The sequence below is a fragment of the Pongo pygmaeus genome, chromosome 4 (genome assembly GCF_028885625.2).
Source record: "Pongo pygmaeus isolate AG05252 chromosome 4, NHGRI_mPonPyg2-v2.0_pri, whole genome shotgun sequence".
In the NCBI taxonomy this organism is placed as follows: domain Eukaryota; kingdom Metazoa; phylum Chordata; class Mammalia; order Primates; family Hominidae; genus Pongo; species Pongo pygmaeus.
This window is the reverse complement of record NC_072377.2, coordinates 71,341,534-71,368,468: the sequence shown is the minus strand read 5'-3', so window position 1 is coordinate 71,368,468 and position 26,935 is coordinate 71,341,534. Positions and strand designations below refer to the sequence as shown.

At 35.7% G+C, this 26,935-nt stretch overlaps 1 protein-coding gene across 9 annotated transcripts in view; it reads right to left on the bottom strand.

The window, feature by feature from the left end:
• ERBIN (erbb2 interacting protein) overlaps window positions 1-26,935 on the bottom strand; it is a 150,990-nt gene that overhangs the window by 62,160 nt on the left and 61,895 nt on the right. For 8 of the 9 annotated variants that reach the window (XM_054487537.2, XM_054487538.2, XM_054487540.2 and 5 more), the window contains 5 exons: window positions 25,325-25,522; window positions 23,390-23,507; window positions 6,127-6,205; window positions 4,619-4,708; window positions 3,551-3,607 (listed from right to left, as the gene is read on the bottom strand). In XM_054487537.2, coding sequence (XP_054343512.1) covers window positions 3,551-3,607; window positions 4,619-4,708; window positions 6,127-6,205; window positions 23,390-23,507; window positions 25,325-25,513 — 533 coding nt within the window. In that variant the 5' untranslated portion in view covers window positions 25,514-25,522. Of the gene's footprint in view, window positions 1-3,550; window positions 3,608-4,618; window positions 4,709-6,126; window positions 6,206-22,901; window positions 22,921-23,389; window positions 23,508-25,324; window positions 25,523-26,935 lie in introns of those variants that run through there. The other variant, XM_063664863.1, reaches the window with a different exon arrangement.

Here is a 26,935-nt window from a genome sequence, read left to right as displayed (position 1 = left end):
CCCAAAGCAATGTACAGATTCAATGTCATCCCTATCAAAACACTGACATTCTTAACAGAAATATTTTTAAAATCCTAAATACAGAACCACAACAAAAGACTCCAAATAACCACAGTGATGCTAAGCAAAAAGAACAAAGTTGAAGGCATCACACTACTAGACTTCAAAATGTACTACAAAGCCATAGTAATCAAAACAGCATGGTACATAGGCACACAGACCAATGGAAAGGAATTGAGAACCCAGACATAAATCCATGCATTTACAGCCAAGTCATCCTAGAAAAAGGTGCCAAGAAGATAAAATGGGGAAAAGACAGTTTCTTCAACAATTGATGCTGGGAAACTGGATAACTATATGCAGAAAAATGAAACTAGACCTCTATCTCTCACCATACATACAAATTAAACCACAATGGATCAAAGACTTAAATCTAAGACCTGAAACTATGAAACTACCAGAAGAAAACACTGGAGAATGCTAATTCCCAATATAAATATCAAGGATACGGGTTTGGGCAAAGATTTTTTTGCGTAAGACCTCAAAACCACAGGCAATCAAAGCAACAAAAATAGACAAATGGGATTACAGCAAGCTAAAAAACTGCACAGGAAACAATCAACAAAGTGAATAAATCACAGAATGGGAGAAATATTTGCAAATTATCCATCTGACAGGAATTAATAATTAGAATATATAAGAAGCTTCAACAAATCAATAGCAAAAAAAAAAAAACAAATTCTATTGTAATATGCACCAGAGATCTGAATAGACATTTCTCAAAAGAAGACATGCAAATGACAAACAGGCATATGAAAAAATGATCATCACTAATCAGAGAAAACTACAATGAAATATCATCTTGCCCTAGTTAAAATGGCTTATATAAAAAAAGATAGGCAATAATAGATGCTAGCAAGGATGTGAACAAAGAGGAATCTCTGAACACTGTTGGTGGGAATATAAATTAATATAGCCACTATGGAGAACAGTATAGAAGTTCCTAAAAAAAATTTAAAATAGAACTATCGCATAATCCAGCAATTCCACTATTGGGTATATATACAAAAGAAAGGAAATCAGTACACTGAAGGGTTATCTGAACTCCTATGTCTATGGCAGCACTATTCACAATAGCCAAAATATGGAATCAATTTAAGTAACCATCAACAGAAGAATGGATAAAGAAAGTATGGTACATATACACAATGGAATATTATTCAGCCATAAAAGAGGCTGCCTGCAGTAACATGGGTTGATCAGGAGGCCATTACGTTAAGTGAAATAAGCCAAGCAGAGACAGATAAATATTGCATGTACTCACTCACGTGTGCAAGCTAAAAAAAGATCCCAAGCTGGGTGTGGTGGCTCAGGCCTGTAATCCCAGCACTCTGGGAAGCCGAGGAGGGTGGGTCATTTGAGGCCAGGAGTTCGAGACCAGTCTGACCAACACAGCAAAACCCCATCTCTACTAAAAATACAAAAAATTAGCCAGACATGGTGGTACATGGTTATAATCCCAGCCACTCTGGAGGCTGAGGAACAAGAATTGCTTTAACTTGGGGGGCGGAGGGTGCAGTGAACCGAGATCATGCCACTGCACTCAAGCCTGGGCGACAGAGAGAGACTCCGTCTCAAAAAAAAAAAAAAACAAAAACAAAAACAAAAGATCTCATGAAGATAAGAGTAGAATGGTGATTACCAGAGGCTGAGGAGGGTAGTGGGGAGGAAGGAATGAAGGGGAAAGAATATAAATGTATTTATTACCACTGAACTGTACACATAAAAATGGTAAAGACAGTAAATTTTACACATATTTTACCTCAATAAAAATGTATTTAAAAGGCTACAATCATATCTTAAAAGGAGAAAAGAATATTTGCAAATTCACTGAGTCTAATTTGAATCTCTAAAAGGTGTTAAAATTAGTTAATTGCCTATGATATCACACAGTAATTGTAGGCTTAGCTATTACAGTAAACAATTTACATCTTGTTATTCAAATCTCTTAGAAACCAGTCACATTTTTAGCTAAGGAACTATCACTGAGAGTATCAAATCTGTAATGTATACATATCTTTTTGAATTTTAATATGGATAATTTGACTTTAACTTATACTCACAATCATCACTACAAACATTCATCCATGCATTGAACAATTACTCAAAACACTGTCTTTTGGAATAAAAAATAGACACAGTCTCTGTCCTCATAGATAATCATGGGAAACCAAGGGGAAGATACACATGCACATACATGCAGGTTACATGCTGGTCAGGGAAGAAGACAGTGACATATAATAAAAACAGATACATTAACACTATCCAGCAAATACTGTTAACAGATATAAATATGTCATAGAAGCTGAGTAAACAGAACAACTCCTGGGGTAACCGGAGATGTTTTCCTTCTCAAGCGGTGAGAAGTTTGTTTGTTTTGAGCCAGGGTCTCACTCTGTTCTTATGCTGGAATGCAGTGGTACAATCGTTGCAACTACAAATGCAAACTCTTGGACTCAAGCGATCCTCACTCCTCAGCCTCCAGAGTAGCTGGGACTATAGTTACATGCTGCTGTGCCCGGCTAATTTTTTAATTTTCTATAGAGATGGGGGTCTCACTTTGTTGCCCAGGCTGGGTGGGCAAATCTTGATGATGCGATTTCAACATGAGCTGGCAAATTTTTTCTGTAAAGGGCCAGACAGTAAATATTTTAGGTCCTGTACACCTAAAAAATTTTAGGGCCTACAGTGATAGAGCAGTGACAACCACTCTAACACCAACAACAGATGCATACAGTAGTGACAACTACTTTATCACTGTAAAGCAAAAGCAGCCACAGACAATATATACATGAATGTATGTGGCTGTGTTCCAATGAAACTTTTGTTTACAAAAATTGACAGTGGGCCAGATTTAATCATAGACTGTAGTTTGCCAACCCTTAAAATGTAACACTATAGCAATGCATTCACAGTGTTTTAAGATATTTGGTCAACAAAAGGCCACAGACTACAGTGCATTTTGAGTTTGTAGACCTGTTTCTTTTATAATTAAATCTTTTTATTTGCTCCTGGATTGCCATCTCTTGTTGTTAGCTTACCATTAGGGAACCAATCATCCCACTTCTAATTTACAATACACTACAAAGCCAGACAATCAAGTTCTACCGTTACCAGGCTTCACATGAAGATCCTATGGATCTTTCTAATGAGCAATATGTGTATGAACTTTAGTAGACGAACCTGGGATTTCTGATTTCTATTCAATATTGAGGTGGGCTTTACATATTTATTATTTTGACTTTTATGTCACACACAAGACTGCATTTCAGACAGCTATAAATCATTACCAACACAGTACCACGTTAAACACCAACAACAGACACGTACATTTTAATATTTTAACACCACTAATTAAATATGATGACTACACAGTCAGGATTTACAAATAATTTGCACCACATTTTAGGTAATAAAAATTTACATTTTTAAAGACTTAATCATTAAAAATTATAAATTAAGTTTTTTAAAGAATAGCACCTTTACTTACTTAGGCAACATTTTTAACTGGTTTTCTCTAAGCTCTAATATTTGGAGTTTAGTTAATCTGCAATACAAAAAACAAATCATGAAATTAATTTCATATTCTAATGTTTTAAAGGAAGCGATGTAATTGTGTAATTACTAATTGCAAAGTAATATATTAAAAATTACAGAATACAACATAAAATACAAAGGAAGAAAAGACTTATTTTCGCTCCTCAAAATTATGGTCAGAGGAAAAAGGGTTAGCACTTCCACACATTTTCAAAGCAACAAAGTGATTATCCCAAGTATCAATCCTCCAGAATTTCATACCTTTTACCAAAAATGCTCACAAAAATTGTTAACACTTGGTAGATTCAAGAACAACAATGCAACTCTAAAGTGCTGCTCTGAGAAGAAATAAAGAAACAAAAGGAAGAGGAGAAATCCTCTGGCACTTCATTGATGTACATTCCACTAAAACTAGAGAGAAAATAAGCAGATTAAGTGATGCAAATGCCAGATACAGAAGAGGAATCTGACAAGTACATCGATGATTTTTAGATAAAAGATGGCTACAAAATTAACATTTAGTTGGCTAGCATTTTCTCTAGTAGTTAATTTAAACTCAGTAGTAACTTCATATCTATTATACATTCATCTGTTTGTTTAAAAAATTACTCAGAGACTTGAGGGTGGCAGGGAGATGATGAGTCGCCCCCAGAAACAGATTCTCTTTTCTCAAGAATTTTGATTCCAGGGGTGAAGACAGATAAATCAATTATTAAATCATTTTAGAATGCGAAGAATATAGCATTCAGTATCTCAAGCATACAGAAATTACCCCCATTGAAACGCCCTGTTTTGGCCACCTAAGTAAACTTTTTTTTTTTCTTTCAAACTCTCACTGATTATTGTTTACTTGGAAAAATTAAGTCAAAGCCACCAAAGAAACTACAAAAGTCACAATGCTTGGGAATAATTTAAAAAGAGCCTATGAAACTGTAATGAGTAGTACTACCAAAGCAGCTTATAGTTTTGTAAACTTTATAAGAGCTAATAATAAAACTTTTCAGAAGAAACCATAATTTACCTGCCAAAATTAGCTGGCAAGAACTCAAGAAAAGCATCATTCAGATACAACTGGGTTAGGTTTAACAGCTGAGAAAATCCATCAGGGAGCCTACATAAAATACCAGAATTTAAGTTAAGTTCATGTAAGAAATTCAGTCTTTTATTAAAATCTAAGACTCTCATAAGATATTTTCCCAACAGACAGAAAACACTCGCTTCTTTACTTTTATGAGAGCCCCTTCAAAGATTTGCCTTTTATAATAACCTACTTGTTTCAATGTATCTTCATCACTTTGTAAACAGGAAATGAGGTAATATTTGTTTTAATAATGTAAAATCTGAACAAAACAGTCAACTATGAATGAGCCACAATACATAAAAATATATTTAGGGTATAACTCTGAAATCAGCAGGCACTCTTGAAATCTGTCTTATCTACTCTCAACTAAAAGGACTAGATAAGAATTTCTAAACCTTGGCAGAGAAATTTTGGGCTGAATAATTCTTTGTTGTACATAGGCTGTCCTGTGCACTGTAGGATGTTTAGCTACAACACTGATCTCTACAAACTAGATGCCAATAGTGTGCATGCATGCCCACAAATATCCCACTGTGAAAACCAAAAATGTGTCCAGAAACTGCCAAAAGTCTGCTGGGGCATGAGAGCCCCTAGTTGAGAACCACTGGTTTAGATTACTTTCGATTTCAATATTTGGCTCCTAAATAATTTTAAGATTATACGATTTTATAATAAGCCAATGAAAAGAAAAAACATTTAAAGCCGAATGACGTTAGGGCCATGTAACAATCTACGTGTGTTAGCTTTACTTCTATTTTTTGTTGATTATGAAACAAGTAAAGATCTAGAATTTGATGCTAGAGCAATATTTTCAAATGAAGAGGCTATACATAATCTTTACATGTTGGTTCTGGATTGCTATGCTTCTTTCTAGTCATCTTTTGCTTCACCATTCCATTTTTGCAAAATTTAACAGCCTTGGTGCCAGGAAAACTTTCTGTTTACAGTCATCACCATCATAAATGGACATTCACAATCTTCTGATACACTGCAACCAATCATATAGTTTTTTCTTTTTTTGTTATTGTTTTGTTTCTGTTTCCTGTTGTTTTGCCTTCTATTACAACTGTGAAGAAACTTTTGGTTTCCTTTACTGTTTTCAAAAGTTTGAAGGTACCACACACCTGATTTGAAGGCAAAGACACTCTTCTAGGGTGTAAATAACACAGAGTGAGGAAATGTGGATTCTACTCTCATTTCTGACATTAACTATCTGTGAGACTTGGAGCAAAACACTCTCACTATCTCTTTGGGATCACAAATTTACCTCAGTAGTACATGGGGTTAGAATGATTATTTAAAAGATTACTTTTTAACTCAAAAATTGAAATTTTGTATAGACTTAAGATTGATATAAAATTTTTGTTAAAATATGTACAATAATATCTACTACTGTTTCATAATTGTTTTATTCACAAAAGTAATTTATAATTCACCTGAGAACTTACTTGGAAATAGGGTTTACACTGGCCTCCACAATTGTCAAAACTTTACAATTTTTTATATTTTCTGGAAACTCCTGTATTCCTAGAAAACAAACAACGATCAAATTAAAAGATCTATTACAAAGGACAAAATAACAGTAACATAATATATGCCTTCCAGATTCTAAAGTAATATACCAATTAACAAGGAACTAGATGAACTGACAACATCAATGTGAACTAAACAATGACCTCCACAACAATTTCTTTATCTTTCCTCCTTTTATTTGCCTCTTTATAACTGCTAATTACTTTAATTGGTTTTTATCTTTCTTTCCTTCTGAAAATTAGTGCCTTCTACATGTGATGTTAAGGACCTAAATTGTAGAACATTTAACATTCTTTCTGTTTCTCTCACTTTAAAAAAAGGACCGTTTTTTATTTTTTATTTGTTTTTAAGAGGGAGTCTTGATGTGTTGCCCAGGCTGGAGTGCAGTGGGGCGAACTAGGCTCAGTGCAACCTCTGCCTCCTGGGTTCAAGTGATTCTCCTGCCTCAGCCTCCTGAATAGATGAGATTACAGGCGCCCACCATCATGTCCAGCTAATTTTTGTATTTTAGTAGAGATGGGGTTTCACCATGTTGGTCAGACCGGTCTCGAACTCCTGACCTCAGGTGATCCACCCACCTCGAAGGCGATCCACCCACCTCGATCTCCCAAAGGGCTGGGATTACAGGCTTGAGCCACCCCACAGGCCAAGGATTGTTTTTTTTAAATGCTGGGCTCTTGATTGAGCTGGTTCCTAATATACATAAGCAAAGCTGAAAATAAAGCTGCAGACAGAAGAGGAAGACAGTCTACATCAGATATGCCAGTGGATATGCCTGAAGGCAGCACTGTCCACCCTAAGATAATGAAACATTTTCTCTTTCCTGCACCTATCCTATATCCTATTTTTCCTAACTATATTTATATTCCCCTTTTCTCAACCTTTTCCCTTCACATAACCCAATGTCATGCTACAAATACGATAACTGCTTTAAAATGCAGTGATTTCTGAATACTATGATAGATATATTCAATAGATCTATTAGACATTTCAGCTTTGGAGTATCCTAGACCAGTGCTTTTCGAGCCAAATGAGGTAAAGGATTATGGTTTTTAAATTTTCCAATCTGTTGTGGACCAATACATTTACAAAATACTGTACAACTGGAATATCATCAAACTGCAGTGAAAGATTCTGAGCATTTACTCATTCCTTGAAATTATCACAGCCAAAATAAAGTAATAAATAATTTGTGGACTACCACTGGTCCACAGATCAACTTTAAAAAGTACTGTTCTAATCTAGACTAAAGGAATGCTAATTAAAAATATTTAAGACATTCCAAAAATGAATTTTATATAGCCTGTGTTTGTAAGATCCATTGCTCCATTAACATGATATGATTAACAGGATTGTCATTAGAGAACCATGTCAGATCCTTTCAACTTCATCACTACATGATTTTAAGTAAACAACTTTACCACAATATCATATATAGAATGTCAGGTGATGAAAAATGAATGATGCAAAACCACCAAATAGGAAATGACACAGTAGTAACTGTTTCAGTCAAAACTCATCAATGCATGCTAAAACTAGTGGGTAAAAGTATGATGAAAAACAGGGTATTAATAGAGACTCAAAAGATTATTTCCACAAGACACTTAGCAATTAAAAAGGAAAAATTCACTTCACAGTAGAGAAATCTGACAAGCACCACCTTAAGCTTCAAAATTGCTTGAAAGTTGGCATCATCAGTTAACATCATCATAACGTGGCAACTAATCTGAGATGTACTGAGAAACAATATCGTATCACTTTGGACATATATACTCGCCAAAAACACACAATCTGAATTTAATCATAAGCGAGCACCAAACGAATCCAAATTAAGTATAAAATTCTGTCAAATAAATGGCCAATAACTTTCAAAACTATCAAGGTCAAAAAAAGACAAAGGAAGACTAAGGAAGTAATCAGAGGAAGACTAAGGACCCATGAGACCTAACAAATAAATGCAATACGTGAAAGTAACAAGTGTTTGTGAGGATGTCAAGAAATTGGGAACTATACACATTGCTGGTAAGAATGCAAACTGACATACCCACTATGGAAAGTAGTTTGGTGGTTGTTCAAAATGCTAAACATACAATTTTTAACTGGCAATTTTGGACTACTAATTCAATTTAATGTTGCATTCCCTGGTCTTTTCAGTTTTCTACTTCTAACATTGATTTTGGTAATTTATTTTTCACAATCTAAGTTTTAAAATTTAGTAGCTTTGTATCATTCATTCTTCCCCTTTTGAGTGGAAAAAAGTCATTTTTAATAAAAAGATGATAAAATAGGAAAGTTGGAGATGTTTCTTTTGAAGATGGGAGACGGGAATTTTCTTACTGGTAAAACAAACTTGGCAATCCTGTTCCAAGCCTCCAAATTAACACTGAACACTGATCTACAAGACATTCTTTTTACTTAGAATGCTCTTCCTCCCAGCAAAACCAGTAGGATCCTCTGAAAGCCTATCCTGATCTCTAAACTCAATGAAATTTAACTCTCCAAAAAGTTCAATTATGCATTTTATGGCATTTTTACAATTGTTCACTTTGTAGTACTTGTGTACTCTGTATTACTGCTAGGTTTTATTTAGATTGACTCAATTCTCCACTTTAAGTACATGTTACTATTCAGCACATTGTACCTTTGTACAGCAAATGTTTGCTGAATTTCACTTACCTACCATCTTCTTTTCTCTCATTCATTTACATACAAAATACTTAACGTTACTGAATTTTTCCTTAGGGGTGAAATCTTTATTAGTTCTTCGACAAACAATTGTCTTTAAGTGATCATTCCATTGATGATGCATTAAAATGATGCTCCTAATATATTACAAGAGTGTCCCTTTGCTGAACTGACTAAATATTTTTTAAATGAAAGGGCAGTGTCTGCTGCTGCAGAGCCTAGGGAGAGCACGTAGCGGTGCCTGGTGGCAGTGGGGCTAGAATTCTAGGGTACATGTCGTGCTCAGGCACCAATGTGGAGTTGTGGAGTTACAGAGTAAGCAGAGGGAGTTTTGAATTACTGTGAAAAAGTTGCACTGAAAATTTTTGTATTTTTTTAAAGTCATTCTGTGGAAATGTTTGCATTTCTCTTGGGTAAATACCTAAGACTGGAATTGCTGAGTTAATTATATGTCTACTGATGTGGTGGATGACACTGATTTTCAAGTAATGATCCAACCTTGAATACATGGAATGGATTTGGTTGTGGTGCATAATTCTTAATACTTTTTATGAAGTAAAATATTCCATGTTTGGGTGAAGCAAGAAAACATTCTATACAGTTCTCACTGGCATTCAAATTCATTTTAAAATTTAGCTAAATATCTCATCTTTATTGGTTGTTATTAAAATCTATACAGTAATTCGAAATAGCCAAGTAAAAGATATTATTTCCAGGAGTTATAGTATTTTTAGTACATGATAAAGTCTATCTAAAGAGAAAAAGACCTAAGACTATATAATATGTTCTACTGATTTAAAATACCATATGGAGAATAATTTCAAGAGCTTTAAATTATAAATATTGTGTTTAATTCCTATAAAAATGTATTTATTAGCTTAATATTATTTAGTGGAAATTAATGCTTGGATCATCTCCCACAAATACAAAAGAATACTTCATATTTATTTATTTATTTATTTAGAGACGGAGTCTCGCACTGTTGCCCAGACTGGAGTGCAGTGGCGTGATCTCAGCTCACTGCAAGCTCCGCCTCCCGCATTCACACCATTCTCCTGCCTCAGCCTCCCAAGTCGCTGGGACTATAGGCGCCCGCCACCACGCCCGACTAATGTTTTATATTAGGGGTTTTATATATGGGGATTCACCATGTCACCCAGGATGGTCTCAATCTCCTGACCTCGTGATCCGCCGGCCTCAGCCTCCCAAAGTGTTGGGATCACAGGTGTGAGCCACCGTGCCTGGCCCCGAATACTTCATCCTTTTTATATTATAAAGTACTTTATTCCGCAGCATGTGGTTTATAAAAAGTACACCACAAATGCCTGTGAAATTACAAATTCTAAATCACTATTGGCTTTCAGATACATAGTAGTAATTTTGCCCTAAGCAAATAGTATTGAAACACTGGTTTTCTACTTTTGAAAATTGCTAGCAATGTGTTTAGTCTGACTTCAGTTCCTACCATATACATTTGTAGGTTCTAAATCTGTATCTCCAGTTCCCACCTCCCTCCTTAGCTACTACTAAGAATTTTCAAATGCCCATTAGATTTTGTTCACGTGCCTCAAACTCAACCTATCCCAAGCTGAAATTACCTATCTTCAAAGTTATTCAGCAAATGTGTTAGTATCAGACACTATGCTATATACCAGAGATTTAAGGCACAGTCCTTTTTCATGAGACACTAAATGCAATAAGGAAAACAAACATTTTCGCTTGACTAGCTTCTCCCCCACTTAGTAGTGTTCCTTCTCAGTAGCTTTTGTATTTTCTCTTCTTCCAGATCTGCTAAATGTTGGGTACAACCAGGGCTCATTCTTTTGTTTTTTATTATACTTTAAGTTTTAGGGTACATGTGCACAACGTGCAGGTTTGTTACATATGTATACACGTGCCATGCTGGTGTGCTGCACCCATTAACTCGTCATTTAACATTAGGTATATCTCCTAATGCTATCCCTCCCCTCTTCCCCCACCCCACGACAGGCCCTGGTGTGTGATGTTCCCCTCCCTGTGTCCAAGTGTTCTCATTGTTCAATTCTCACCTATGAGTGAGAATATGCGCTGTTTGGTTCCCTGTCCCTGTGATAGTTTGCTAAGAATGATGGTTTCCAGCTTCACCTATGTCCCTACAAAGGACATGAATTCATCATTTTTTATGGCTGCATAGTATTCCATGGTGTATATGTGCCACATTTTCTTAATCCAGTCTATCATTGTTGGACATTTGGGTTGGTTCCAAGTCTTTGCTATTGTGAAGAGTGCCGCAATAAACATACATGTGCATGTGTCTTTGTAGCAGCATGATTTATAATCCTTTGGGTATATACCCAGTAATGGGATGGCTAGGTCAAATGGTATTTCTAGTTCTAGATCCCTGAGGAATGGCCACACTGACTTCCACAAGGGTTGAACTAGTTTACAGTCCCACCAACAGTGTAAAAGTGTTCCTATTTCTCCACATCCTCTCCAGCACCTGTTGTTTCCTGACTTTTGAATGATTGCCATTCTAACTGGTGTGAGATGGTATCTCATTGTGGTTTTGATTTGCATTTCTCTGATGGCCAGTGATTATGAGCATTTTTTCATGTGTTTTTTGGCTGCATAAATGTCTTCTTTTGAAAAGTGTCTGTTCATATCCTTCACCCACTTTGTGATGGGGTTGTTTTTTTCTTGTGAAGTTTTTGAGTTCATTGTAGATTCTGGATATTAGCCCTTTGTCAGATGAGTAGATTGCAAAAATTTTCTCCCATTCTGTAGGTTGCCTGTTCACTCTGATGGTAGTTTCTTTTGCTGTGCAGAAGCTCTTTAGTTTAATTAGATCCCATTTGTCAGTTTTGGCTTTTGTTGCCATTGCTTTTGGTGTTTTAGACATGAAGTCCTTGCCCATGCCTATGTCCTGAATGGTATTGCCTAGGTTTTCTTCTTGGGTTTTTATGGTTTTAGGTCTAACATTTAAGTCTTTAATCCATCTTGAATTAATTTTTGAATAAGATGTAAGGAAGGGATCCAGTTTCAGCTTTCTAGATATGGCTAGCCAGTTTTCCCAGCACCATTTATTAAATAGGGAATCCTTTCCCCATTTCTTGTTTTTGTCAGGTTTGTCAAAGATAAGATAGTTGTAGATATGTAGCATTATTTCTGAGGGCTCTGTTCTGTTCCATTGGTCTTTATCTCTGCTTTCGTATCAGTACTACGTTGTTTTAGTTACTGTAGCCTTGTAGTATAGTTTGAAGTCAGGTAGCGTGATGCCTCCAGCTTTGTTCTTTTGGCTTAGGATTGACTTGGAGATGCGGGCTCTTTTTTGGTTCCATATGAACTTTAAAGTAGTTTTTCCAATTCTGTGAAGAAAGTCATTGGTAGCTTGATGGGGATGGCATTGAATCTATCAATTACCTTGGGCAGTATGGCCATTTTCACGATATTGATTCTTCCTACCCATGAGCATGGAATGTTCTTCCATTTGTTTGTATCTTCTTTTATTTCATTGAGCAGTGGTTTGTAGTTCTCCTTGAAGAGGTCCTTCACGTCCCTTGTAAGTTGGATTCCTAGGTATTTTATTCCCTTTGAAGCAATTGTGAATGGGAGTTCACTCATGATTTGGCTGTTTGTCTGTTATTGGTGTATAAGAATGCCTGTGATTTCTGCACATTGATTTTGTATCCTGAGACTTTGCTGAAGTTGCTTATCAGCTTAAGGAGATTTTGGGCTGAGACAATGGGGTCTTCCAGATATACAATCATGTCATGTGCAAACAGGGACAATTTGATTTCCTCTTTTCCTAACTGAATACCCTTTATTTCCTTCTCCTGCCTGATTGCCCAACCAGGGCTCATTCTTTAGCCTTCTTTTTATTGACAATCATGTCCTTGGCAAATGCATCTAATGACAGGCTTTAAATATCCATATGGTGACAACTCCCAAATATTTATCTCTAGCACAGTTTTTCTCTTGACTAAACTCCAGACCCCTATGAACAACTAGATCTCAAAAAAACTGAGCTCCTGATTTGCTCTATTAAAAATTACAACTCCCACAGATTTCCACATCTCAACTGATGGCAACTCTGTCCTTCCAAGGGCATGACCAAAATCATTGAGGGCATCCTTCACTCTTCTCTCACATCCCACATCCGATCCGTCATATACTGCTGTTGATTCCACCTTCAAGCATATCCAGGGGCTGTCCTCATCTGACTATGTCCATCACTATCACCTCAGATGACTGAAACAGCATTTGAACTGGTTGTTTTTCACCCACATGCCCACAGTCCCTGTCTATATGTATAGCCAGATTACACTTAAACACAAGTCACATCATGCTCTGAATTATCTATTCAAAACCTTCCAAGTGACTCTATTCTACTGTCAGTAAATGTCAAAGTGCATACAAATGCCTCTAAGGCCCTTCATTAGCTGCTCCTGTAAATCCCCACCTCCCTGGCTTCTATTCCTATTGCACTCCCATCTTGCTCACACTGTTTTAGTTACCCCAGGAACAGTCCTCACACATGCTATAGTTGCTCACACCTTACAAAATAGCTTCTGGTACATTCTTACCTTAGTTATTCACATAGCTTCCTCAAGTTCTTGCTCAAGGCCTACCCTCAACAACTGTGTTACCTACTCACCAAAGATGGCTCATTTTATCCTTACAGATAAAGTACACAGGGGCAGGGCACAGTGGCTCACGCATGTAATACCAGCACTTTGGAAGGCTGAGGTGGGCAGATCATTTGAGGTAAGGACTTCGAGGCCAGCCTGGCCAACATGGAGAAAACCCATGTAAACTAAAAATACCAAAAAAATTAGCCAGATATGGTGGCCTGCACCTGTAGTCTCAGCTACTCAAGAGGCTGAGGTACGAGAATTGCTTGAACCTGGGAGGTGGAGACTGCAGTGCGCTGAGATCGTACCACTGTACTCCAGCCTGGATGATGGAGATTCTGTCTCAACTCACACATACATACACACACACGCACACACACGCGTGCACACGCACACACACAGACTGAATTTTATCACAGTTTACTTCTTAATTCTCTGTCAACTATCTGTTCTTTTCTAATTATCACGACTTCAATAAATAATGCTTCTTCTTTGACGTATACTTCTTTAATAAGAAAATTCTGCTGGCCAGGCATGGTGGTTCACGCCTGTATTCCCACCACTTTGGGAGGCCAAGGTATTGGGAGTACTGTTTGAGGCCAAGGAGTTCAAGACCAGCCTGGGCAACATGGCAAAACCCCAACTCTACAAAAAAAAAAAAAAAGCCGAGCATGGTGGTGCGCACCTGTAGTCCCAGCTACTCAGGAGGATGAGGGGGAAGGCTCCCTTGAGTCCAAGAGTTCGGAATGCAGTGAGCTATGATCATGCCACTGTACTCCAGCCTGGGCAACAAACAGAGCGAGACGCCGCCTCTTAAAAAAGAAAGAAAGAAAAAAAAAAGACTGCTGCTCAAATGTAAAATGAAGCTCTAGATTAGATATCATAAAACACAACTGTCTTCTTCAAATCACTCTCAGTTACAGAAGAATTCTCTCTCTTAACTTTTGAGAAAGAGAAAACCCCTTCTGACACCTAGGAGCTGGCCTGGTACTATCACTAGTCCTTGATCTTAATACAAACAAGCCCTGGCATTCAGATGGAGGCCTCAGTGTTCTCCTGCTGAACAAAACTATTTCACAGAACATCAATATCACACCAATCCATTCTGTAACCATGATATATCAAGACAAAAACAAATTTATAATCATCTGAAAAAAGACAAAACATGATATTGTCCAAGACAAAAAATACCAAACAGCACCTTTTTCCAGATAATAAGTGACTGATGTATTGTTTACTGATTACAGCTTTAGTTCTACTCTAATCAACTTCCCTATAGATAACATTAAGATACCCAATCATAGAATTACCCCACTTCTTGACAGCATCCCATCCACAGCAAACCGTTATTTTCTGAAACCTTCCCAATATCACCAAGCAAAAGCCCAAATCCTGTATTTTTTTTTTTACACCTTCTGCGACCCTCATGAATCCCAATAATATGAGTTTTTGCTCACCATGAAGTAATAAACCCAAACTGTTCAACTGCAGGTGAGTCCCTGGTGGTCTCTGCCAGGCAGGTATCAACATCCCACCGTCCCAGTTGTTGAATTTAAGTCAACAGGAGTCCCTTACTGTTCCTGCACTCCAAAGGCAATGATTACCATACTACAGAATAAAACATTTGAGTTCTGGTCAAAACTAACCAGAAATTGCAAACTCAAATGATGATACCTTCCAGAGGATAACACATGTATGATCTGGACCAGATATAACACAACAAATAATAATGCCTATGCTATGCTATGGTAGGGCACAAATGAGTGCACACTCTAGTTAAAAGTCTGCATTTATCAAAACACTTGACAGTGGCCAGAAATCACCAGTCTAAACATGGACAGTGTAAAACATGGTTTTCCTTCTTTCATTATCTTAAATAAAGTGATTTATTAAAATAGCTGGGCTCAAAACACCAACTACAAAGCAAAATGGCAATTTTAGAAATTTAAAACACAAGAGCAACATGCCATAACTTCCCCATCAATCTGTAATATCCCCTTAATCAATTTAACTTCTTTTAGTTTAATGTGAAAAGGCTTTTCCACTAGTTTGTCCCCAATCATCAGATTTTCTCAAGTTAAAAGAACTGCTTTCTGCTTTGACCACAAACTTTCAATTCACTCTTCCTGGACTTTTTGACTCAACTAAAAAGAAATACCTTGGTTAACCTCGCTAGTATTGCCATATTAGACAGAAGGATCTGAGCTACTCTTTCTGGTTTCTCTGCCTTGTAATCCCTGGCATTTTATTCAGTATGTTCATATAAGAGAATTAATAGCTACGCGGTTTTTCTTTTATCTCCCCTCCCCACCAGCTTTCCCCATCAACCACTTTGACAGAATGTTTTAATCACATCATCTCAGTCTTCCCTACAAGAAAAGCCATTTGATTGCAACAGCAGATCATTTCTCTAATACTGGTTGCTATTTGCAATGGCTTGGGATAGTAGCTTAGAGAACTTTTTATAACTTTAAAAAGTGTACATGACACATATGTTTATTGCAGCACTATTTATAATAGCAAAAACTTAGAATCAACTCAAATGCCCATCAATGACAGATTGGATAAAGAAAATGTGGCACATAATACACCATGGAATACTATGCAGCCATAAAAAAGAATGGGTTCATGTCCTTTGCCAGGACATGGATAAAGCTGGAAACCATCATCCTCAGCAAACTAACACTGCAACAGAAAATCAAACACCGCATGTTCTTGCTCATAAGTGAGAGTTGCACAATGAGAATACATGGACGCAGGGAGGGGAACATCACACACTGGGGCCTGATGGGGAGTGAGGGGAAAGTGGAGGGATAGCATTAGGACAAACACCTAATGCATGTGAAGCTTAAAACCTAGATGACGGGTTGATAGGTGCAGCAAATCACCATGGCACATGTATACCTATGTAACAAACCTGCACGTTCAGCACGTGTATCCCAGAACTTAAAGTAAAATAAAACAAAAAAGCATACTGTAAACCAAAACTCAAGAAAAGAAAGAGAAGAGCAAATTAAGACTTAGAACAAATTAACATTCCAGTTTTATCACAGACTGTAAAAGAAAAAACTGAATTTCTTGATAAATACAAATATTAAATCCCTTAGAATTATATACTTCCTAGACTGATCCATTTCATGTGTTTAACAATCTTACAGATGAACTAACAAATTTAGATTAAGTCCCCAGTGTAACAACCAGACCAATAAACAGAGAAGCAAAGAATAGAGGCCATTTCTTTTTATTCCTAAACCATGCTAACTTACCAAATGAAAAACACTGATAAGAACTGCATAAAAAATCAGAAACTATCACAGCCTAAAAGCCAAAATCCTAAAAGCAAGTGCTTTTAAAGAAATACAGTTTGATGATATGATGAATAACAAAGTACGTCACAAGTTTCCTGCCTCCTTGCAAACAGTGCACAACAGCTAATGAATCTGAAAACTGTACCTAGCATATTATGATAAACTTAAACATTAGACTGAAATGATATAAAAACCTAAAAGGAGAAAACACTAGAGCTTAAATATAAGCAAAACAGTAATAGCTTAAATTGTATTATTAAATTTTAATAATTTCATGAAATTACATTTTAATAATTTCAAAATATTACATTTGCTTAAATGTACTAACCTTTCTTTTAAGCAGTCTATTATCAAATCAAAAATGCAACAAAAGTTGAATTTCTAACATCCAGCCACATCAACCTAATATGCAACTTAATATGCGTGCTTTATTAATTTTTTTTCAACACAATAGACCTATACAAGCATACATATTAGGGTTGAATACTACAGGTTGATTAAAATTATCTCAGCTCTCTAAAAGTAAAATGGGTTAAATACACCACTTACGAAGAATATAAGATGAGGAATTAAAATAACTAGAATTTTTACTTGGCAAGGTAACTTCTGACACTATTATAGTCTCTTGTCTCCTTTCAGCTAGCCTTGTTATGAACAATGAAGTGAAGTTTCACTTAGACATCAATTCAAGACTAAAAGGAGAGAAAATACAAGTAACAAGTAAAATGCAAAAAACTGATTCTGCAAGTTAAAGAATAGATGTGGTCCTTTCTATGTGAGGAATCATATAAAAAGAACAGACCAATTTAATTTTTAGTCAAATAAACTAAGACTAATTGGCAGCAATAAGTAACGTCATTCCTCCTTGAGGCAAAACACTTAAGTACTTTTCCTAAATCTTTTGATCACATAAAGATTATCTCCAACGCCTCAAAAACATTCACAGGTTGAAATAATTGTTTAAAAGTTTTCAATATAGTAGAAGCAACAACAAAATGCTAAACTAGAAAGGTAAAAGAGCTACTCTGCAGTCTAATAGGTTGCCTAACTCTACAACATGTAATTCTTTCAATAGTTATATAAAAGCCTAGGATATTAATTTAATGATGCTGCAGGGTTAGAACATAGCCATAATTCCACCATTCTCATTTTAGAGTAATAAACATGAGGTTAATCCATTTTCATGAAGCATACATGCAAGTTATTTTCATTACTGAGACAAGCAATACTTCCATACCATAAAGACTGATAGCAAAGTTTACCCAATACATACAATTCCAGATGCATAAGATTTTTAATCAATACCCAAATTATCGAGTCCCTTTCCTTATACCTTAACAACTCCCATTTAAAAAGACCAGAAAGATACTCCTTTAGGATGAAAAGGTAGATGTGATGACTTCTAAAGTGACAATAATTCTAGAATTCTGTAATACTCTGGATTAATTTATCTGTCAACATATGTAGAGATACTCCTTTAGGATGAAAAGGTAGATATGATGACAACTAAAGTGACAATAATTCTAGAATTCTATAATACTCTGGATTATGTGTCAACATCCGTAGAGATCTGATGGTAATCAAGTTCATCTACTTTGGAATATATCAGGCACCATCAGGCACTAATACTAAGTACTAGGGATGGAAACACAAATTTCACACTGCCCTCAAGGAAAAGTTTGAAATGGCAGACATTTAGCCTGAATAAAATAATGAGAGGAAAAGTCACAGAAATCAAAAGCCAACTATCTAAAAACTTCAAAAATGGAAATTGTCATGAAAATCATGAGCAAACTGTTCCTGATTTAAAAGGACCAGAGACACAACAACTAAACGCTTTACATGATCTTTAACTTGAAAGGAGGGATATGCAGAAGGGGCCTAAAGAGTTTAAAAGAGCATTATTAGGCAACAGGGGAAATATGATGTTAAATTTCTCGAGAGTGATAATGATGTTGTGGTTATTCCGATTCCCCTGTTCTTAGAGGATGCATATTCAAACATTTAGGAGTGAAGACATGATGCCTCCAACTTAAATTTAAATAAGCTTAGCAAAAAGACTTTTTTAAATTTATTTATTTGAGACGGAGTCTCGCTCTTGTTGCTGGAGTGCAATGGCACAATCTCGGCTCACTAACACCTCTGCCTCCCGAGCTCAAGCAATTCTCCTGCCTCAGACTCACGAGTAGCTGGGATTATAGGCGTCCGCCACCAAGCCTGGCTAATTTTTTGCATTTTTAGCAGAGACGGGGTTTCACCACATTCGCCAGGCTGGTCACAAACTCCTGACCTCAGGTGATCTGCTCACCTTGGCCTCCCAAAATGCTGGGATTACAGGGGTGAGCCACCGCGCACAGCCAAAAAGATATTTTATATAAGCAATTATATGCATATATCTTTTTCCTGAATATTTAAATTCACATACATGAAAAAGAGAAGACAAATTTAACAAAATGCTAACAAATGGTGAAGCCATGTGTGTTCTTTTACCTTTTACACACTTCTTATTTGGGTATAATTTTTTTTTTTTTTTTTTTTTTTTTTTTTTTTTTTTTTTTGAGACAGGGTCTTGGCTCTATTTTCCAGGCTGGAGTGCCATGGCATGATCATGGCTTACCGCAGCCTCGACTTCCCAGGCTCAAGCAATCCTCCCACAACAGCCTGAAGTAGTCGGAACCACAGGCACATACCACCATGCACAGCTAAGTTTATGATTTTTTGTAGAAACAAGGTTTTGCTATATTGCCCAGACTGATCTCAAACTCCTGAGCTCAAGGGATCCTTCCACCTCGACCTCCCAAACTGCTGGGATTACAGGTGTGAGCCACTGGGCCTGGCCAAAAATTTTTAAGATAGCTAGATAAAAAGCAGGACATCACTATGAATGAATCCAATCTAAATAAAAATTAATAAATTTATTAAAAATACAAATAGCTCTAAAGTTAAACAGCTCAATAACAAAAGGTAAAATAAAATACAGTACTATCTTTAAAGCTAAAATTTATTAGTTATCGTGAACTAAACGTCAGTACGGCACTAACCACTAAAACCTTCACCTTAACCTAGGATGAACATAAGCAAATAATAAATCCTTAAAACAGAAGTCCTGATTTGATCATAATCCTATAAAACATACATTTCAATGACCTGCAACTAAAATAAATAGAATTTAATAAGTGGAGAGATATATACATACATATATATATATATATTTTTTTTTTTTTTTTTTTTTGAGAGTCTTGCTGTGTCACCCAAGCTAGAGTGCAGTGGTGCTATCTTGGCTCACCGTAACCTCCATCTCCTGGGGTTCAAGTGATTCTCATGCCTCAGCCTCCTGACTAGCTGGTACTGCAGGCACGTGCCACCACGCCTGGCTAATTTTTGTATTTTTAGTAGAGACAGGGCTCACCACGTTGGCCAGGCTGGTCTTGAACTCCTGACCTCAAGTGATCTACCCACCTCAGCGTCCCAAAGTGGTGAGATTACAGGCGTGAGCCAACATAACTTTGTGTGTGTGTGTGTGTAGATAGACACCTGGTTAATTAGCTTGCCAAAGTTAACTGTTAATTGTGAAAACAGGATGACTTCTAATAAGCCCTAAAATGCTTCATAATAAGTCCTAAAATTTAGGAAAACTGATAGGAGAAGGATTACTTCTGGACACTTATATCATTAGGACAAAGAATGACTTTGAAGCTAAGAGCTGTGGAATATGATTACTACATATTTGCTGGCACTGCTGCACTAACTTGGTGGGACTTGTTTATAAAGTTTTTTCCCCAATTCTTATTAAGAAGTATTATATGACAGTATTTAGTGTTTAGTGAAAGTCCTATATTTGGTCAGACCATTTAAAATTTACGCTTATGTGATTCTTTCTTTTTTGTAATTATAAAAGAAATACACACTCATTCTAAAAATTTCAAGGGCTGATTTCTCTCTCCTTCTGAGGTAAGGACTTAACATTTTAGAATGTATCTTCCATACTTAATGAATATCAAACTAAACATACTAAACAAGACTACTTGGCCTTAATAATTTCAACATATATATAAAAGTGATATATCACATCAACAAAACAAAGGAAAAAAATCTCTCAATGGATGCAGAAAAAGCATTTGACAAAATTCAACGTCCTTTCATAATAAACTCTCAACAAATCAGGTATAGACGGAAAGCACCTCAACACAATAAAGGCCATATGTGACAAACCCACAGCTCACATCATACTTAACAATGAAAAGTTGAAAGCTTTTCCTCTAAGATCTGGGACAAGGCAAGGATGCCTATTCCTGCCACTTCTTTTCAACGTTGTACTTAAGTCCTACCCAGAGAAAGAAATAAAAGGATTCCAAATTAGAATAGGAGAAACTGAAGTGTCCCTATTTGCAGACAACATAACCTTATACATAGAAAACCCTAAAGACTCCAACCAAAATACTATTAGAATAAATTCAGTAAAGTTGCAGGATACAAAAATCAACATACAAAAATCAGTAGCATTTTTACATATTAACAACAAACTATATGAAAAAGTTATTAAGAAAACAATCCCACTTATAATAGCTACCAAAAAAATAAAATACTTAGAAATAAATTTAACTAAAGAGGTAAAAGACATATACACTGAAAACTATAGAACATTTGATGAAAAAAATTGAAGCAGCACAATAAATGGAAAGAAATCCTGTATTCATGGACTTCAAAATCAATATTGTTAAAATGTCCATACTACCCAAAGTGGTCTACAGATTCAACCCAATCCCTACCAAAATTCCAATGACATTTTTCATAGAAAAAGAAAAATCCTATGGTTCATATGGAGCCACAAAAGACTGAATACCCAAAGCAACGGTGAACAAAAAGAACTAAACTGCAGGCATCACACCTGACTTCACAATACGCTACAAAGCAATCGTAATCAAAGCAGCATGGTAATGACATCAATACAGACCGACCAATGGAACAGAATAGACAGCCCAAAAATAAATCCATGTATTTTGTCAATTATTTTTTGACAAAGGTGCCAAGAACACACAACGGGTAAAGGATAGTCTCTTCAATAAATGGTGTTGGGACAACTGGACATCCACATGCAGAAGAATGAAATTAAACCCTTATCTTACACCATTTAAAAAATCAACTCAAAATGGATTAAAGACTTAACTATAACACCCAAAACTATTAAAAAAAAAAAAAAAAACTACTAGAAAAAAAAATAGAAAAAGCTCCATGACATTCTGGAGCCTGGCAATGGCTTGAACAATGATTTTTTTTTAATATGACCCCAAAAGCACAGGCAAAAAAAGCAAAAACAGACAGATGGGATCACACCACACAGAACACCTCCTATACAGCCAAAGAAACAACAGAGTGAAAAAACAGATTATGGAGTGGGAGAAAATGTTTGCAAGCTATACATCTGAGAAGGGGTTAGTATTCAAAACATATAAGAAACTAAAAAACCTCAATAACAAGAAAACAAGTAATCTGACTTAAAAATCAGCAAATGACCTGAATAGATAGTTCTCAACAAAAGACACACAAATGATCAACAGGTATATGAAAAATGTTCAACATCATTAATCACCAGAGAAATGCAAATTAAATCTACAGTGAGATACAACCTCACACCTGTTAGAATGAGTAAAAAGACTAAAGATAAGTGCTGCTAAGGGTGTCGAGAAAAGGGAGTGCTTGCACACTGTTGGTGGGGATGTAAATTAGTATAGCTGCTATGGAAAACAGTATGGAGAGTCCTCAAAAAATCATAACTACCACAAGATCCAGCAATCCCACTACTGGATATGTATCAAGGTGAATGAAATCAGTATGCTGAAGAAATATTTACACTCTCATGTTCATTACAGCACTATTCACAATAGCCAAGATAAGGAACCAACCTAAGTGTCCACCAACGGATGAATGAATAAAGAAAATATGATATACACAATGGAATACTATTCAGCCTTTAAAAAGAAGAAAACCCTGTTAATTTGCAATAACATGGATAAACCTGGAGGATATTATGTTAAGTAAAACAAGCCAGGAACAGAAAAAAAAAAAATACCACATAAGCTCACTTACATATGGAATCTTGCTGAGGCAGAGGCAGAGTAGCATGGTGGTTACCAGGGGCTGGGGATGGGGAAGCAGGGATGGAGGATTGGAATATGTTGTTCAAAGGATATAAAATTTCAGTTTGACAGGAGAAATAAGCACAACAGATCTATCCTGCAACATGATGACCGCAATTAAAAATGTAAAAACAACAACGAAAAAACCCTTACATTTATTCTCCATGTGCTTTAAGCTATCACAGATTCTACATACACATATTAAACAAATTCTAAGCCAAGGCCATAACATTTAATTTTACTGTATTTGATACAAAACAGGTGGCAAAACTTGTAAAGTGGGGCAACTATCTTTACATAAAACATTCTTAGATGAAGTTCATATTAATACATTAGATTTAACTTATTTTTATATTTTTATTTTTGAAAACTCAATAGAAATCTTAGTAATGAAACATGTTCCAAAGTACAAAAAATTATGGGCAAAAAAAGCCTTACCATTCTTGCTGACATCCAGTTCCCTGAGATTAATAAGGTTTGCAATGGATGCTGGTAACGCTGTTAAATCATTGTCTGGCAAACTCAGTTTGTGTAAAGACTGACAGTTAAAAAGTTGCTATTGAAAAAAGGGAGGAAAGAATGTCAATTATATGTATCTTTAAATATTTCATGAACTAACTTCTATTATCAGCCATATTAAAACTGAACGAGTTATAACCTACACTAATACCAGGAAAGATGCCTCATTGTTCTGGTTATGCTATTACAGATATGAATACAACTGAACCATTCAGATTAATTTATACCTTCATACTTCTACCTTAAGTAAAATGCACTTAGTGAGACTAAGTATATGGCTATATCCTCTGTTGAGTTAGTAAAAAAAAATAAGTGGCTATTAAACGTGATAAACTCTGGAGCTTGTCTTTCAAGCAACCTTATTCCAAAATGAAAGCCCTATTTAAGAAGAGTATTCTTCTAAAAATGTAAAAGAGTTAGGTATGATAAGACATAAATGATTCAGTTATTTGCACTGTTGTAGCAAGACTTTCTCTTTTCACCAAAACCCCTAAACCAAGACTCTACCGGTGGTGATTAGAGAAGGAGACAAATTTTGGTCCTCTATATTCTCTAGAACTAGCTAAGGAAGATAAATTGCCTGCTGAAGAACAACATATAAGGAAGAACAGTAAATTATCCAACCACAACCTAGGTTTCTAGTTCATAAACATGAGACCAACAACCTTTAATTTTTATCCATAGCCATATAAAGATTTCTCTGTAAGATGACCCCTAGGATAGCAGTGGCTTTCAGAATGTTCTTACTGACCATCAGAGAAAAGCCTGTTGCATACTGTCATCCAGTATGTATATACACACAAATCTAAAATATTTTCATGAAACAATGGCTATATACAACACACTCTATTTTCTATTTTTTATAATTAAGATTGCAAGAATAGGTATAAGATGTCCATTAAATTTGAATTTCAGACAAACAACAAATAATTTTTTAGTACAAGTATATCCCACAATTTTATGGGACACACTTACACTAACAAATTATTCCTTATTTGAAAATTCTAATTTAAGCGTCCTATATTTCCTAATTCTCGCAGTCCAAATTTATAGTTCTTTTTTCCAAAATGCTGCCCACACATACTAAATTGATTTTATGAGCTACCAATGGGTCTCCACGCACAGTTTCAAAAACACTGCTGTTTGGGTGGCAGAAGATCCCAACAATTAAATTATAGCAATTTAATTGGTATAGGATAATGAGAGGGAAAATTGATAAAGGATAATGAGAGACTGGGATTTAAGAAGAAAAAATACACAGAAAAAAGTTTGGTGAAAAAAAAACAAGGTGATAACTTGAGAAGGTGTTTCATGGCAACAAACCAACTTTCTCCTTTCAGTTGTTACTACACTTCAGAAATGTTAAGTCCTCCAAAACCTTTCCAAACAAATTGTAAATGGAGGAAAACAATATCTGTATGAACTTAAGAAAAGCTGTTTAACAATAAAATTATGATATGGTAAAAGGACAATTTCCCTCAATTATAACAATACACATTAATGTCTTATGAAAAGTAGAAAAAGACAGCATTAATTTCAATTATCGCTCTAGTTAAATCTACTGACTCCAGAAATTATTTAGTCTCATTATTTACCTTAATGGCTACAATACAACTAAAATTACAAAATTTTACGTTATCTGCACAAGTATAAAAGCAATTAACTTGAAGGAATACAAGTTTAAAAATCGACTTTTAAAAATTTGAATTGTACGGCATACTCTAAGATACAATTAAATCAAAAAATTCAAACACCACACAAATATATTGGCAACTTTATAGCAATATTAGGAATATCATATTTCTAGATATAAAAATAACCAAAGATAATTCTTGAAAGAAAGTATTAGCATACCTTTGGAAGCTCTTCAATCTGATTAGCATCTAAATAGAGCTCCTCCAAGGTTTTTTCAAAAGTAAAAATCTCTTTCGGAACTTGTTCTAAGCTGCAATGAGAATAATCCAGAGTAGTGACAGTCTCCTCTTCCCCTCGTAGACAGCGACATGGTACCAACCGCACAAACAAACTTCGTTTTGTAGTCATTTTTAGACACTGCAATATTCGAATAAAAAGAAATTAAAAACATACATATTACAACGGTTTTTCAGAACAAATCATTCCAATCTATCACAATTCATATGTCACAGACAAACACTTCTCCTGCCACTATACAAGCACAATGGAACCCATTTAACATTGCTTTAATACCCACATTTATAACTACTGGATTTCAAATTAAACTCAAGCTCTTTAGTACTTCACAAAACAATCCATGAAGTAGCCATTTACATGCTTCTTCAAAAACTGTGCTTTGAGGCCGGGCGCAGTGGCTCACGCCTGTAATCCCAGCACTTTGGGAGGCCGAGGAAGGCGGAACACGAGGTCAGGAGATGAGACCATCCTGGCTAACACGGTGAAACCCTGTCTCTACTAAAAATACAAAAAATTAGCTGGGCTAGGTGTGGGCGCCTGTAGTCCCAGCTACTCCGGAGGCTGAGGCAGGAGAATGGCTTGAACCCGGGAGGTGGAGCTTGCAGTGAGCCGAGATCGCGCCACTGCATTCCAGCCTGGGCAACAGAGTGAGACTCAAACAAACAATCAAAAAAAAACTGTGCTTTGAGTCTGCTTCTTAGTTCTCAACAAGAAAAACTCTAATAAGACAAAGATTTTTATTTAATTTTACTTAATTTCTGACTAAGAGTTCTATGAGTCTTCATTAAGGACTTGATTAAGTGCAGTTTTGAGTAGGAAGTGGGAATGCAAAGATATTTTCAGGTCTTCTTAACCAGCCATCAGGGATCAATCACCCTATAACCTTCCTATGAAAAGTCCAAGTTTCCACATGAAAATTCCCACCTACCCCAAGTATATTTTGTTTCAATTAAATATTGGCTATATAGTTTTTCTAAAGAACTTATATGTCTTAAATGTGTTTAAGGTTACACACTGGTACAAAAACTTGCTTAAATAAAGAACAGATTTCAAATTAATTGAGGGAAAAGGCCAATTCTGAATTAGTGAACATTCTCAGGGCCAACTTTATTAAGTACACAATGTATATACATAGGTTAATTCTAACTAGGCTAAGATTATATTAGCAAAGTAAGATTATATTTGCACAAGTAATAAAGCAATTAACTTGAAGAAATAAAAGTTTAAAAATTGACTTTTAAAAATTTGAATTGTGCAGCATACTCTAAGATAAAATTAAACCAAAAAACTCAAACACCACACAAATATATTGGCACTTTTATAGCAATATTAGGAATAAATAAAATTAAAATGATAATGTTATCAATTCTTTCTATGTAAAACAATCCATTCTTGCTGAAGTCAGAAGATTCTATTAGAGTATTAGATTACCTCTAACCAGAACCAAGACTAGGTTAAGGCCAGTAAGGCCTCAGGAACAAAATATAAGGAGGTATCAAAAAATTCAGTAATCAAGATAAATATAATATCTTA